The 17,585-nt window shown below is 35.5% G+C and overlaps 1 protein-coding gene across 10 annotated transcripts in view; it reads left to right on the plus strand.

Moving 5' to 3' along the window:
- LOC138716254 (uncharacterized) overlaps positions 1-17,585 on the plus strand; it is a 619,716-nt gene that overhangs the window by 563,399 nt on the left and 38,732 nt on the right. For 9 of the 10 annotated variants that reach the window (XM_069849112.1, XM_069849113.1, XM_069849120.1 and 6 more), the window contains one exon: positions 11,508-11,634. In XM_069849112.1, coding sequence (XP_069705213.1) covers positions 11,508-11,634 — 127 coding nt within the window. Of the gene's footprint in view, positions 1-8,300; positions 8,856-11,507; positions 11,635-17,585 lie in introns of those variants that run through there. The other variant, XM_069849121.1, reaches the window with a different exon arrangement.

A 17,585-nucleotide genomic window follows, 5' to 3' on the forward strand; every position in this document is an offset into this window, starting at 1 on the left:
AGTTTCATAGTATTTAAAAATTGCATGGTCAATTTTCTCTATATTTCGGTCGATTTGAGATGGAATAGCCCATACGTTTACATATTACAATTTTCAGTCCTGACTTACATGTAATGTTCACTCTCTACGTACATTTTACATGTTCACGACTTCAACAACATTACGAGCAATGAACGACCATAAGACTTTTCTATCTCTCGTTATACGAATTGGAAAAACAATGTGAAATTAAATTTCAAGATTTTTTTTTCTTCAGAAATACATGTTTTCAGCATATTTGACACTGAAAAAGTGGTTTTTGGGCATAGCACATGTCTGTCCGTGTACAGCGATTTTCTCTAAACTATTGGCCAGATTTCGATCATAATATTCTTGCCCGTTTCCTTTTATCATTCTACCAACATTCTCCACTTCTCATTTCATCTATCATTTGCCATGTTTAAAAAGAAACTGGGAAGAAGTCTGGGGGTGGTACCCGTGATCACATATACAGAGTGTTCGAAAACTATGGAATATTACTCGTAACTTCTTAAAGGGAGAGGATGGTATTTTTTGGTGAAAAATGAGTAAATTTAAATATATATATATATATATATATATATATATATATGTATTTAAAATACTCTGTGATATGTGTGGAATGGATAGCATAACATTTTGTGGGTATTTGTACCCTTATCGGATTTTGAGTCGTCATTTTTAAACTTCCTGCGTTATGGATTTTTAAATCACTCGCCGACTTTTATTGTTGTTTCCGGTAAATTAAATTTTCAAAAAAAAAATTTTTTTCTTTAAAATACCCTTTGATATGTGTGGAATGTATTGCATAACATTTTGTGGGTATTTGTGCCCTTATTGGATGTTGGGACGTTTTTTTAAACTTCCTGCGCTATGGATTTTTAAATCTCACGCCTGCTTTTATCTGTTTCCAGTAACTTCATTTTTTTTTGCTACATTGCCAGACAAAAATGGATATAATTTCTGAACTATTAAAGATGCATGCATGAAATTTAGAACACACATTCTTTAGACTATTAAGAAACTTTTCTCTGTAACGGAAATTTGTTAACAGATTTCATTTTAAAAATACGTCCGTTTGTTTGCAAGAAAGGAAATCAGAAAATTGTTATGAAATTTTAATTATTTTACGAACGTAGGGACTAATATCAAAATTCTGTTACAGACAGTTTGTAGAACATGCTTTTGCAAATACATTGCAAGAAACTGTTTGAATCTCTCTTTAAAAACTGTTTAGATATATCGGTTTTAGTACAATCCTGCATTGGGTATATATTTTTTTTCAAATTTGGGCCCCCAAATATTTTTTTTTTCAAAATATTTTTATTTGGTTGATTTGCCACAGCTATGAGCTCTCTACATACAAAAAATTAATATTTTACACCAAATAGGAAAAAAGTTAAAAAAATACCATCCTCTCCCCTTAAATTTTAATTTAAAAAAGATTCTCTACAAAAGCTGTTGGGAGATAAACCATAAAAAAGGATACCAGTATTCGAATAAAAAGTTATTTATTTAGACATAGAGGGTGTAACGTGTTTGAGTGCATTTTAATGTCGTTATTACAATATTTTAAACTAATAATTAATTAAATAAAGAAATGTTAGTTTGTATTATGAAGTCAGGGGGAATGACACAATGCAGATTGTCCCTTTGCATATGTTGTAGAGTAGCAACTAGTGGTGGAGAAACCGTCTTTCTTTTGCTCTCAGTAGCTTTTAATGTGCCAGTTAATATAAACAGCAATAAAATGAAATATGTATGTTTGTATTTATTCACACTGCAAATGGGTATAGGCCCTATACCCGGTGGCAATAGTAACTAATTACACTCAATAATGACAATTAATAATAAACACAATTAATAAAAATACAATAAATAATATTAAATTAATAATATTAATAATAATAATAATAATAATAATAATAATAATAATAATAATAACAGAGAGTATCCTAAATTAAATGGAGCACGATCACTTAAAATAATATTTAAAGTAAATCTAATTTGTATCTTAACCCCAAGTTCGAACTAAAACCCACGAGTATGATATGTTCATATCTGCACAAGTACCTTTCAACATTACACTCATTTCGCTGTCAACTCACTCACTGCACTGGAACTACGACACATTTCACTGATTCTATCCTAATTTCACTAATACTTCAAAAACATTTCACTGTTCAAATACTTTGCACTGCCACTATTTCTTACCAATGTTTATTATTGTCACACTAACATTAGTTTTCCAATTTTCATTATTTCTTTCATGTTGTTTTATGATCTAGATATTAATGTGATAACTATGTAAGCAATTGTATTTAATTAGAATTAGAGTCTGGCTGGGCGGAAGAGAAGGCCTACTGGCCTTAGCTCTGCCAGATTAAATAAATTATTATTATTATTATTATTATTATTATTATTATTATTATTATTATTATTATTATTATTATAAACTATAAAGCTTCACTGACAGAAACACACTTCACTTACACAACACACTTCACTAACACAACACACTTCTTCACTGACACAACACTTCAATAACAAAATGTCAATTACACCCGTTAAATAGTGTGTATAATATACTACCGTCTATTAGTAAAGTCCTTAAGCCTGTTTTTAAATACATTTTTGGTTATTGAAGCCTTCAGTAAGTCTGCAGGTAGCCATATTCGAAATTTAGGTTACCGGTAAACATTTTTCAATAATAAAATTTGTCACTATGTTGGAAGTCAATTAGTCGAACATTTGTAAGATGGACAGTAGCATCTTCCCTTCTACTGATGGTACAGAATATAAGTAGAGGGGAAAGACCTATCAACCAAACTGGAATGGGGATTAGTATGGACGGACGTTTTATTGTATTTGTTAGTAAAGTATTAATTGATCTGTTTATTTTAATTCAAGGAAACATAATGTTGCTCTTCTTAAACAATCAGCAGACGATTTGGATAAACTCCAGAATACGGACTGCACCCTTTCCCTCTTACTTACTTACTTACTTACTTACAAATGGCTTTTAAGGAACCCGAAGGTTCATTGCCGCCCTCACATAAGCCCGCCAGCGGTCCCTATCCTGTGCAAGATTAATCCAGTCTCTATCATCATACCCCACCTCCCTCAAACCCATTTTAATATTATCCTCCCATCTACGTCTCGGCCTCCCTAAAGGTCTTTTTCCCTCCGGTCTCCCAACTAACACTCTATATGCATTTCTGGATTCGCCCATACGTGCTACATGCCCTGCCCATCTCAAACGTCTGGATTTAATGTTCCTAATTATGTCAGGTGAAGAATACAATGCGTGCAGTTCTGCGTTGTGTAACTTTCTCCATTCTCCTGTAACTTCATCCCGCTTAGCCCCAAATATTTTCCTTAGCACCTTATTCTCAAACACCCTGAACCTATGTTCCTCTCTCAGAGTGAGAGTCCAAGTTTCACAACCATACAGAAGAACCGGTAATATACCCTTTCCCTCTTACTTCAAAATTTCTACCTTGTGCACACAAAATAAATTATTGGCACTGAAAAGTGCCTTTTCGTAAATATAATGATGTGCATTCGACAAACCCAGACAAATCTGCTCTTTTTAGTATTTTAAGACATAATTTGGTAGGTGCAATCCATATTCTAAAATTTTCCCGACGATTTTCTTTGTATGTTTTTTTTCTTTCTCATATAATAAACTGACAAATGAAACTGCATAGTTCTCAGATTCTTCAGAAAAGTTATCTGCAGAATTATTTATATTTGTGGGTTGGTTTGGTTTGGCTACCCGATCTGTTATGAAATGGATAAGAAGGCTTGTTGGTTCACTGGTTTGCAATGCGCTGAGCTGCGGTAAGCTAAGACCTTCCTGGAATCAGCTAGACAGCAATGCCGAAATCCGTTTCTGAGGTGACGTCATCTGGGAGCTGGAATTCATAACCGCCATTCCTCAGGGTAGAATGACAGTTGAGCTTGGTTGTATCTGTTATTGTGTTTCTGAGACCATAATCTATTATACTTACTTACTTACTTACTTACTTACTTACTTACTTACTTACTTACTTACTGGGTTTTAAGGAACCCGGAGGTTCATTGCCGCCCTCACATAAGCCCCCCACTGGTCCCTATCCTGAGCAAGATTAATTCAGTTTCTACCATCATATCCCACCTCCCTCAAATCCATTTTAATATTACCTTCCCATCTACGTCTCGGCCTCCCCAAAGGTCTTTTTCCCTCCGGCTCCCAACTAACACTCTATATGCATTTCTGGACTCGCCCATACGTGCTACATGCCCTGCCCATCTCAAACGTCTGGATTTAATGTTCCTAATTATGTCAGGTGAAGAATACAATGCGTGCAGTTCTGCGTTGTGTAACTTTCTCCATTCTCCTGTAACTTCACCCCTCTTAGCCCCAAATATTTTCCTAAGAACCTTATTCTCAAACACCCTTAATCTCTGTTCCTCTCTCAAAGTGAGAGTCCAAGTTTCACAACCGTAAAGAACAACCGGTAATATAACTGTTTTATAAACTCTAACTTTCAGATTTTTTGACAGAAGACTAGATGACAAAAGTTTCTCAACCGAATAATAATAGGCATTTCCCATATTTATTCTGTGTTTAATTTCCTCCCGAGTATCATTTATATTTGTTACTGTTGCTCCAAGATATTTGAATTTTTCCACCTCTTCGAAAGATAAATCTCCAATTTTTATAGTAAATCGGGAATTAACAGATATTATAATATAAAAGTGGCAGAAGATTAATGGAATCCCTATAATTTCGTGAAACGTTTATGCTGTTCGTGATTGTTATTGTGAGCATGGTTGAGATTGTAAGGATGTTTGGGATTCAAAATAAAAGTTTAATATTTATTTTCATTCCTGTCTTCATACTGCCAGCATTAAAAATTAACAAGGCGGATCCTTCTCGTAAAGAACTTCATAATTGCTTCCTCATTCCATGTGGTCTAGTAAAAATTATGGTTTATTTCACGACGATCGCAACTGTAGAGGTTTTATCGCCGGTGTGCCGGAATTTTGTCCCGCTGAAGTTCTTTTACATCCAAGTAAATCCACTGACATGAGCCTGTCGCATTTAAGCACACTTAAATGCCATCGACCTGGGCCGGGATCGAACCCCCAACCTCGAGCACAGAAGGGCAACAATGCAATTCACGAAACGATTCACACATCAATATGACGCCAATGAGTTGTTTGAAATCGAATCAGTCGTTGTTGGAAGGCACTAAGTCATTCCTTTTCAGTATTGTGATAATCGAAGAACACTGTTGTACTTGCTTAATAATAATGTTAAAGTCATGTTTCTGTTGTGTTTACCTTTCATTCACCATGGTAACACTAAGCTAAAAGGTATAATTATTGGATCGTTTTATTATCTATTAAATCCATTGCTTTTAACAATTCCCAATTGAATTGTAACGAATAATTATATAGAAACCCTGTCTTTAACTCTTCAGACCTGAATTTATATTTAAAAAAGAAATTGGAAAAAACTGGTCACATAATCATTCTGGGGATCCAAAATTCCCAAATCAAGTCTTCACAGAAAATCAAAATTTAGGGACAGTTTTGACCCTTGGGGCCCCAAAATTTTGAATTTTGTTTTCAATTCAGGTGTAGAAATGTTTCCCTAGGACCCGCGTTACGGAATGCGCACTGGTTCGAGTCCTCATGGAGGAAAAATTTTTCTCATGAAATTTCGGCCAGTGTATGGGACCGGTGCCCACCCAGCATCGTGATGGACTTCGGGAGCTACGATAGGTAGCGAAATCCGGTTGCGAATACCAGCTATAACGGCTGGGGGGGATCATCGTGCTAATCACACGATACCTCCATTCTGATTGGATGATCGTCCACCTCTGCTTCGGCATGTGGGCGTGAGGCCAGCAGTCGGCTGGTCGGTCTAGGCCCTTCACGGGCTGTAGTGCCACGGATTATTATTATTATTATTATTATTATTATTATTATTATTATTATTATTATTATTATAGAAATGTTTCAAAAGTAATATTCTCCATATCTATCACACTGAATTTTTCAAAATATTTAAAAGTATCGAAGACATTCAAAAAAAAGAAAAAAAGAAACAATGTACACTATAATGTACACCAGGCATTGCATAACATTTCGTGTGTATTTATGCCCTTATCGGATGTTGAGACGCCATTTTTAAACTTCCTGCGCTATGGATTGTTAAATCACACGCCCCCTTTTATTGGTTTCCAGTAACTTAATTTTTTTTGCTACATTGCCAGACAAACTTCTGAACTATTAAATATACATGCATGAAATTTAGAACACATTCTTTAGACTATTAGGAAACTTTCCTCTGTAACAGAATTTTGTTAATTGATTTCATTTAAAAAAAATACGTCCGTTTGTTTGCAAGAAAGGAAATCAGAAAATTGTTATTAAATTTTAATTGTTTATTTTACAAACTTAGGGACAAATATCAAAATTCTGTTACAGACAGTTTGCGGAGTATGCTTTGCAAGTACATTGCGAAAAACTGGATGAATCTACCTTTAAAAACGGTTTAGATATATCGGTTTTAGTAAAATCCTGCATTGGGTATATTTTTTTTCAAATCTGGACCCCCAAATAATTTTTTGGGGAAATTTTAGAACATGGATTGCACCTGCCAAATTAGTATTTTACTATTTATTTATTTAACCTGGTAGAGATAAGGCCGTCAGGCCTTCTCTGCCCCTCTACCAGGAGATTCCAACTATAATATGAACAATAAAATTACAATTAGTATTAAATTTACAATTACAATTACAATAAAAAATCAAAGTACGAAAAGATTACCTCACTAATTAAAGCTAGATAATTTATCATAGAAAAACAAAGAATATTTTATATTTACTGAATTACAAATTAAACCTAGAACAACAAAATTGTATAGTGATGATTATGTCTTAAAATACCAAAAAGAGCAGATTTGTCTGCGTTTGTCGAATGCGCATCATTATATTTACGAAAAGGCACTTTTCAGTGCCAATAATTTATTTTGTGTGCACAAGGTTGGAATTTTGAAGTAAGAGGGAAAGGGTGCAATGCATGTTCTGGAGTTTATCCATTTTTTTTTTCATAATATTTATTTTTGGTTTTTTTTTTATTATTATAGGGATACGTAACAAGCTGTTTTTACGGTGATGGGTTGAAGCAAGTAGAGCGATCGGTTTGGAAGTAAATCCCGAAAAGACAAAGTATATGATTATGTCTCGTGACCAGAATATTGTACGAAATGGAAATATAAAAATTGGAGATTTATCCTTCGAAGAGGTGGAAAAATTCAAATATCTTGGAGCAACAGTAACAAATATAAATGACACTCGGGAGGAAATTAAACGCAGAATAAATATGGGAAATGCGTGTTATTATTCGGTTGAGAAACTTTTATCATCCAGTCTGCTGTCCAAAAATCTGAAAGTTAGAATTTATAAAACAGTTATATTACCGGTTGTTCTGTATGGTTGTGAAACTTGGACTCTCACTCTGAGAGAGGAACAGAGGTTCAGGGTGTTTGAGAATAAGGTGCTTAGGAAAATATTTGGGGCTAAGCGGGATGAAGTTACAGGAGAATGGAGAAAGTTACATAACACAGAACTGCACGCATTGTATTCTTCACCTGACATAATTAGGAACATTAAATCCAGACGTTTGAGATGGGCAGGGCATGTAGCACGTATGGGCGAATCCAGAAATGCATATAGAGTGTTAGTTGGGAGACCGGAGGGGAAAAGACCTTTAGGGAGGCCGAGACGTAGATGGGAGGATAATATTAAAATGGATTTGAGGGAGGTGGGGTATGATGATAGAGACTGGATTAATCTTGCACAGGATAGGGACCAATGGCGGGCTTATGTGAGGGCGGCAATGAACCTTCGGGTTCCTTAAAAGCCATTTGTAATTAAGTAAGTAAGTTGTAAGTAAGTATTTATTTTTGGTTGAGTTGCTACAGCTATGAGTTCTCTACATACAAAAAATATTTTACACCAAACAGGAAAAAGTTTTTAAAAAATACCATTCTCTCCCCTTAAGTAAAAGAGATTCGAACTCCTTTTCCTTCTTCTGGGAACGTATGCATAAGTTGGCGTCCTTTGCCTCCTACCTTCGTCTATTATTTGTCAACAGGTAAGACTCCATCAACCACCACCGCGTCGCAAGTGGTGGGGGGTAAACGGAAGGGTTATGCAGTACCTCCTACCTCCCGTTCCGTAGTAGCGTAATGCCCTCTGCGTTGTACACAGGCCGCCCCATTCTAGCGCGTTGGCTTGTGGAGCTATGTTGTCAGCGATTTTGATGTTCCACGTTTTAAGTGTTGTGTTCATAGTTTTATTTCTTCTTACTAAATGTGCATGTCGTTAGTACAGTAATCCTGCCTACAAGTGTGTAAAACTGTAATATGTTTCATATATTTTAAATTTCCAGTGACGTTCTATGAATTTTTATAAACCTGCAGCTTTCTTTTTATGAAATTCAGCTGTGATTGTGTCTTTAACTATGGCCGTATCTGGTGGTATTTCAACTTCGAAGATCTTGCAATTTTTCAAGAAGACTTCCCCAAATCGGTCGTGTGTTTACTATGGAGACAGTGACAGTGAAGAAGATACAGGGTGTTTCTCTTTAAAACGACAAAAAATGAGACGGTCTTACACATTGACTGTTCCGCCGCAAAGTTACAGAGATCGGCGTCAGAGTTGGAGCCAGTCTGAATTTGACAGCTTCTCTTCTACGCTGTCCACATCTGAAAGTCCACGAAATGGTCTCAACAAATCGCTCGGAAGAAAACACCTGTCCGAGGGCAGTTTTATTGTGTAAGGATTTCTCATTGTTGTTGTTTATTAGTGCAAGAATGTTAGTTTAATTCAGATGTTTGTGGATATCCAGCTTCAAAACCTGACGGGATCAAGAAAGTCAGCGTTAGGCTAGTTTTGTTTAGTCAGCTGTCCGAAGACAGGTTTGAACCTCAGTAGACCTCGGATTTTAGGTTAAATGTCTATTTTTTTCTGTAGGGATAAACTGAAACTGTAATTATTTACCTCGCCATGGCCCTACATTAATTTTTTATTCATTGGTATATTTGTGTTTAATAAGTGGCGGAAAAAGTGATGAAATTATTATTTTGGGTAATTTCCGAAAAGACGCTGATATTTTACAAGGCATGTGGCAAGGTTAGTGGGTTTATTGATGAGCAGGCTTCGAGGCTTTGGACCCGATACAATAAGTTTACTGTGCATGCACTATAGGTTGTGGACTCGCTGCAGGTAGATAGATATGTGTTGAGGTAACAACGTTGCTGTTTAGAGTAGAGTACAGTAGTATGGGGAAACACACACATATGTACATTCTGAAAGTAAATATAAGTTACATTACACAATGATAATGTCAAAAGAATGTGAAAAGCATTTATTCTCCTGTCTTTTATAAGCATTTGTGTTTAATTATACACAGTGTTAATGGTGGAAATAAGCATGTAGCAATTTTAATTTTTTCATTTATCCTATTGGTCATTTTTAGGAAGTGCAGTTACAGTACCGAATTGCAATGTACCTACTACAAGATACATTCTCAGTGTCTCAAACATAAATCTTTTTCGGTTATCTGCCAAGTTTGTACTGTAGAAAGCTCCGCTCTACGTCGCATGACGTGATAGGGGCAACACGAAAAAAACCGAACATCATTGCAGTCTCTAAGAGACAGTCCTTTATTCTCGGTTGACTCTATGTCCACTAACCTGCTGTTTATGTTACACAATGTTCCATATCCGTTATTTTTACTTAAAATTGATTTCCACTTCTATTTTTACACGTTCAGTAACCGGTGTACTTGATGTCTCATTAATTCTCTGCATCATTTTCTAAATTAATTTGAGGGCTTCCGGCATCTCTTGCTCTGACTTTTCTAACCGTGTAATAGTTTCAGACACAGTTTGTATGAAAACCAAATTATTCGTCAGAACCTTCAAATCCAGAACGTTTTCCTTTGCGTATTTGTTGGCATTCATTATTCTACAGTACCCCCACCCACTGTACGCTTTACCACTATACTCAGAACGTCGTTATGCGGATTTCCTTCTGAACTGCTCTATCGGGTCCCAAGTCTCGAAGCTTGTTAATGGGATATTTAAGTGACGTGAGGCCGAGGAATATATGAGAAGATTTCAATGATCTCGAATCATTAGATTAGATCAGTAAAGCTCCCAGAATATCTCGAGCGCTTGTTTCTTAATCGGTATGAATGTTATGGTAAACAAACTTGACAATAGCGCTCTCACATCTCTGCCAGGGGCTAAACATTTGACTGGGTAATGAACTGAACAAAGATTGGAGGAAGGAAATGTTCTTCACGTTTTAGTTGAGGTTATGTTTATATCGCAAAATAAACTCAAATAAATTAAAAGTAGAATCTGCGATGTTGTCATAGTAACCAGCAAGGTAGCGTGTTCATATGTTTTGGCATCATATTTTAACGGTGACTGATAGGCTGGTCGGTCTAACTGTTTAAAGTTGATGTTAGATTACACAAGGATTAGGTGGAGCTGACCCAGCGAGTTGGGGGACATGAGTTCGGTCCTTTCCATTCAATTTATTTGACCATTAGACATACAGTTTTAGACTTCGTCAGAATACATTGAAAAACATATGAATATATTTTTAAAAAACACTAATAAAAGAAACAATAAAATTTAAATAATACAATGGAAACATGAAACAATTTATAACTTTTAAATTAAAGAAAACTAATTAAATTGCAATTAAACTTATTTATTAAAATACAATTTCATACAAATTTGTGTTGAAAAACTCAGCAACAGAATAAAAAGGATCATTTAATAACCAATTGTAAAATCTAGTTTTGAAGCTATTGATTGGTAATTTATAATATTGACTGGGGAGCTTATTATATAATTTCATCCCCATAATTAAAAAGTTTGTGTTGCTCTTGTGTAATCTGCAATATGGAATATTAATTTGTTCTCTATTTCTAATTTCATGATCATGTATATTGGCCACTAATGAGTAATTGTCGATATTTTGTCTAGTGTAAAGTACTAGATCATATATATACAAATTTATGATTGTTAAAATCCGTGATTGTCTGAAAAGTGGCCGACAATGTTCCAGATAGTTTGATATACATAAAATTCTTTGCAATGTCTTTTCGTCGAATGTGTCCAAAGCTCGAATTTTTGTTACCAAGGATGCTAAAATCTTGCTCTATTATATAGAAATGATAAAACTCGACTGTACGGTTACCTCACTGCCAACAATAAAATTAATCTTAAAAGACAAAAACATTTTTGTCAAATGTGCATCACGTTCACGAAAAATCACTTTTCAGTGATACATTTTTTGTGTGCGTGCCCAAGGTAGAAATTTGGGGATAGAGGGCAAGGAAGCAAACCGTAAACTAAAGTCATTATTATTATTATTATTATTATTATATTTAATTTCATTTCATTTCAGCACGCAAGCGGCTCGTGACCTCTGGTGGGGGAAGTTGAATGAGGTGTTGGACGCTGAGAAGGACAAAGAACCCCGGTCCACCAACATCCAGGTGCTCTACTACGACTGCGCGACCAGCATCGAATATGTGAGTACTGTAACTACTCTACTAGAAAGTTGTTGGGAATACAGAATGTCCACACCGAAATCTTCGGAATTATATCGTATTCTCGTAAAGTGATGAATGACGCATATCAGACCTACAACACGCAACATTTTAATAAAAGCTATCCGGCTATAAAGATGATACATACTTTCTAATTATACTTATTTCAGAACATTTAATTTGTTTAAGGTTTCAGTAATATTCCTGCTTATAATTTTTTCTTGAACTGTCACTTATAGGAGATCCTTTCTTCCTTCTTTCTCCGTTTAAGGAAGGAGATGGATGTCATTTGAACATTTTTCGAGAAATCTCCCCCCCCCCTTTTAACAAAAAATTAATTGGTGACCTTTCATTTATAAGTAGGTCAAATTTTATCGATATAATTGTTCTCAAAATTTATGCTAATTATTAGAAACTGGTTTTCGTCACGGAAAATTGACATTTTAAGGGGAGGCAGAGGTGAATATTTCAAAATCCACAAAATTTATACGATTTGTTTGAAATTGATAATGGATACTAAGTATGTTATTAGTAATGGACATACCAAGTTTCATCTTTCTAAGTACAATAGTTCTGTAAATATTAATGATTTTATAAAACTTTATATCGTTTGATATAAAATGCTGCATGCACCATATTGTAAGAAATTTTCAATATTTCTTTTTATTTATATATGTTCAGAGGAGGTATATAAATAATGATTCCTAAGTATTAGTTTATTATGGTAATAATATAGTAATACAGTTATCTTGGTTTTAATTTCATACTTTTAAAGGGCACAAAATCAAAAACTAACATCGGAATATGAAAATAAAGATAATAAAAATGGAAAAAAACCAAATTTTCGTTTTTTCTTCAGTTTTGTTCGAAAATTTCAGCTCTGCCTCCCCTTAAAGTAATTTTTCCACACTTTTATTTTTACTGCATTTACTCAGATTAAAATACTGTAGTTTCCAACAAATTTCAAGCAATGAAGTTGAAATTTTTACTACATCTTCTGAAAAGTATGGTTAAAAAAACTACGAAGCTTTTTTTATAAAGTGAATATATTCAGAAATTTAAAACAATAAATAAAATCTACTATCCGGACACCACAAAAATAAAATTAAAATTTTTAAACTGATTGGATTAAATTTTTTTCAGGTCATTGATATATACCAAATTCAAATTATGGCTCAGATGTTAAAATATATGCACGTCAAAGATGCTATATACTTTTTTTCAGGCCTGTAACTTTTCTTTTGTGCCAGTAGTTACATTTCGAAAATTCATTTTTTTTTTATTTAATAATTTAGAAAATCAAACTGATACAAATGAAACTTGGGAGCATTGGTATTAATAACAAAACGTTACTATATACAAAACAAATGAAATCCACAGCTTAGAATTGTAACAGAACATTAAATCCCCTACATATTGTCGGGAAACTAACCAGAGGCCTCCAGATTTGTAGCCGGATAAGGTTTCAGTATTTACATTTTTTAACTCTACACTTCCCTCCTGTAGCCGATTGAGGGATTTCCAGGCTGGCAAGTGGTAACATTCGCACAGCCACGACGCCTGTGGTAATCCCTAACTTCTGACACGGGCGATGGGAGAAACCTAACTGTCCCCTGTGCACTCATGCGAATTAACTGCCCTTTGTGAGGGCTGCAGAGGCAAGTGCATTTGTTTAAAGTTGTGACAATAACTACAAAGCCAGTTTAATCTTGGAAATTTTCGTTCAAACTACAATAGACGTGGCGTCCTTCGTCTTCAGATGTTTATTCTGCATTATCTGTTGTCAGTGTAAACCAGCTGACTCGAACCTTCCGAGAAACGTCAGTCTTCCATTGGCCAATACTATTACCGTTTTCCCTTTTTTTTTTTCTCTCACTTTCTTTTAACCTTTTATTACCTTATTTTCCATTTTGTTTCTTCCCGTCGTCGTATTTTCCTTTCCGTCTTCGATTTTCTCTCTTCTATTTTTTTCTTCTTCCCCTCTTCGAGTTTCTCGTTCCTTCTTCGAATTTCTCTTTCCTTCTTCCAGTTTCTCTTTCCTTCTTGGAGTTTCTCTTTCCTTCTTGGAGTTTCTCTTTCCTTCTTGGAGTTTCTCTTTCCTTCTTGGAGTTTCTCTTTCCTTCTTGGAGTTTCTCTTTCCTTCTTGGAGTTTCTCTTTCCTTCTTGGAGTTTCTCTTTCCTTCTTGGAGTTTCTCTTTCCTTCTTGGAGTTTCTCTTTCCTTCTTGGAGTTTCTCTTTCCTTCTTGGAGTTTCTCTTTCCTTCTTGGAGTTTCTCTTTCCTTCTTGGAGTTTCTCTTTCCTTCTTGGAGTTTCTCTTTCCTTCTTGGAGTTTCTCTTTCCTTCTTGGAGTTTCTCTTTCCTTCTTGGAGTTTCTCTTTCCTTCTTGGAGTTTCTCTTTCCTTCTTGGAGTTTCTCTTTCCTTCTTGGAGTTTCTCTTTCCTTCTTGGAGTTTCTCTTTCCTTCTTGGAGTTTCTCTCCTTCCAGTTTCTCTTTCCTTCCAGTTTCTCTCTCCTTCTTCGAGTTCCTCTTTCCTTCTCCGAGTTCCCCTTTCCTTCTCCGAGTTCCTCTTTCCTTCTCCGAGTTCCTCTTTCCTTCTTCGAGTTCCTCTTTCCTTCTTCGAGTTCCTCTTTCCTTCTCCGAGTTCCTCTTTCCTTCTCCGAGTTCCTCTTTCCTTCGAGTTCCTCTTTCCTTCTTCGAGTTCCTCTTTCCTTCTTCGAGTTCCTCTTTCCTTCTTCGAGTTTCTCTTTCCTTCTTCGAGTTTCTCTTTCCTTCTTCGAGTTCCTCTTTCCTTCTTCGAGTTTCTCTTTCCTTCTTCGAGGCCCTCTTTCCTTCTCAGAGTTCCTCTTTCCTTCTTCGAGTTTCTCTTTCAGCACCTTTGGCTTTCTTATTTCGTTCGTTTGTCTTTTGTTTTTCTTTTTTCTTTACTCTTTTGCTAGATCTTTGCCTCTTATTCAAATGAGCTGAACCTTGCAAACGTTTCGGTTGTCTTCGAACACCTCGTTTCCCGTCCGTTATTATTTCTTCACAATTCGCGCCAGTCAACTTTTTGTTTGATTTGTCGTCAGTTGTTTTCTGCATTTGCTGTTAATTTCTTAGCTCTTGTTAAATGTTGATGATTACAGTTCATTAAATCTGTTGTATTCTTTACGGCGTTATGTGAAATGCGACAGACATCGATTTCGCTAATACTTTTAAGAGTAGAGTGTACAGTTATGTTTGCAAATGTCTGAGATCTGGATGCCTGGCACAGATAAGGCAGACGTTTTCGTCTAGCTGGCAGACGACCATTGTAGCGAACAAATGGTGGGGACAATTTATTGTTTTCTGTAGACTTCTCTAGGCGTCGAGAGTCTCAAGCTGTGGATCGCGTACCGAGCCGTCCTTCCGATCTACAGATCGGTCCGTAGCGGTAATCTCAGCAGATCGCCAATGGCTTCATGCTGTAATATCCTATGTTAAAATAGATCGCTTCCTACTTATAACGTGAATGTGGTAAGAGATTTTAGTGTATTTACACCGTGTTGCAGATACACATCCGAAGTTTCGGAGTTACATCTTCAGGAAATTTCTTGGTAACAGGATCCCCAGTTTCTCTCATTTTTCTTATAATGAAGACGATATGTAAATCCGAAACGTTGGATGTCATTTCATTAACATGGTACAAATAAAAAAAAAATCTGGCATTGAGACTTTTTGTAAATAGTTCTCTTATCTATACTAATAATAAATCTGTAGCCGAAATTTTTCTGGTAATTTTCGATTTTCCAAAAATAATTGGTCCTAACATATACAATTAACCACACTGAAACCGAAAATGGCTTTTTTGAAATTTTTTTTTGTTTGTCTGTCTGTCTGTGTGTATGTTTGTTACCTTTTCACGCGATAATGGCTGAACGAATTTCGATGAAAATTGGAATTAAGTTCGTTGTAACTTAAATTTTAGGCTATATGGCATTCAAAATACATTATTTAAAAGGGGAGTTATAAGGGGACCTGAATTAAATAAATCGAAATATCTCTCTTATTATTGATTTTTGTGAAAAATGTTACATAACAAAAGTACTTTGCGATAAGTTTTATTCTTTGAAAAATTTTGGTAGGACTGATATTTAATGAGATAAATGAGTTTTAAAATTAAAATAACTGTCATCTTAAGGCCGTGTAATGAATTAAAAAACAAATGACTTCGTCTATAAGGGGCCTTAGACAGCAACAATCGAAAGCTATGAAAGTTAGCCTACAGATAATGTTCTGCGTTTCTATGAAGTAATATCGGAAGCTAAATTAACCGATTTGTATAATTAATTATTAATTCACCATTGGAAAGTGTAGTTTCTCTAGATGGACATAATGCTATAATGTTATTACAGTAACTTCTGAGTGAATTGAGGACAGGTAAGATTAAAATAGATTCTTATGCACAGAAAACTTGATAGGCTATTCTGTACATTCGTTTCCTGTATTTCCTAAAATAATTTTTATGACCAAATGAGTGGTCTCTGGATCAAAATGATCACATTTTAATTTTTTTAATTCAATTTAAATTAAGTAACATAATAAACGATTTATCCTTCTATCAAACACGAATGTTCCCTGGATCAAATGTCCTATTTTAATTATGTAATTAAATAGAGACGTAGATGGGAGGATAATATTAAAATGGATTTGAGGGAGGTGGGGTATGATGATAGAGACTGGATTAATCTTGTACAGGATAGGGACCGATGGCGGGCTTATGTGAGGGCGGCAATGAACCTTCGGGGTTCCTTAAAAGCCATTTGTAAGTAATTACTTTATATTTATTTCTAACGGGTGCAGCGGAGCGCACGGGTACGGCTAGTTCTAGAATAAAATATTTCATTCTCCAGAAATTTTATCCATATATTATTCTACGTTTAACTGGTACTTTAGCACTTACTTAGTCACTTACTTACTTACTTACTGGCTTTTAAGGAACCCGCAGGTTCATTGCCGCCCTCACATAACCCCGCCATTGATCCCTATCCTGAGCAAGATTAATCCAGTCTCTCTCATCATATCCCACCTCCCTCAAATGCATTTTAATATTATTCTCTCATCTACGTCTCGGCCTCCCTAAAGATCTTCTTCCCTCCGGCCTCCCTACTGAAACTCTATGTCAGCGATGTCAGACAGGGACTAAACAGAGCGGAGAGCTCCACTAGACTGGTTGCGTGCTCCGGTGTTTCCACAGACATAAGCAAGTTCAAGCTCCGATCTAGCTCCACAACCGGTATTGGAGCTTACAACTCTATCACTACTGCTCTATATACATTTCTAGATTCGCCCATACGTGCTACAGGCCCTGCCCATCGCAAACGTCTGGATTTAATGTTCCTAATTATGTCAGGTGAAGAATACAATGCGTGCAGTTCTGTGTTGTGTAACTTTCTCCATTCTCCTGTAACTTCATCCCTCTTAGCCCCAAATATTTTCTCAAACACCCTTAATCTCTGTTCCTCTCTCAAAGTGAGAGTGCAAGTTTCACAACCATACATAACAACCGGTAATACAATTGTTTTATAAATTCTGACTTTCAGATTTTTCGACAGCAGACTGGATGATAAAAGCTTCTCAACCGAATAATAACAGGCATTTCCCATATTTATTCTGTGTTTAATTTCCTCCCGAGTATCATTTATATTTGTTACTGTTGCTCCAAGATAATTGAACTTCTCCACCTCTTCGAAAGATAAATTCCCAATTTTTATATTTCCATTTCGTACAATATTCTCGTCACGAGACATAATCATATACTTTGTCTTTTCGGGATTTACTTCCAAACCTATCTCTTTACTTGCTTCCAGTAAAATTCCCGTGTTTTTCCTAATATTTGTGGATTTTCTCCTAACATATTCACGTCATCCGCATAGACAAGAAGCTGATGTAACCCGTTCAATTCCAAACCCTCTCTG

The sequence above is a fragment of the Periplaneta americana genome, chromosome 16 (assembly GCF_040183065.1).
Source record: "Periplaneta americana isolate PAMFEO1 chromosome 16, P.americana_PAMFEO1_priV1, whole genome shotgun sequence".
NCBI lineage: Eukaryota > Metazoa > Arthropoda > Insecta > Blattodea > Blattidae > Periplaneta > Periplaneta americana.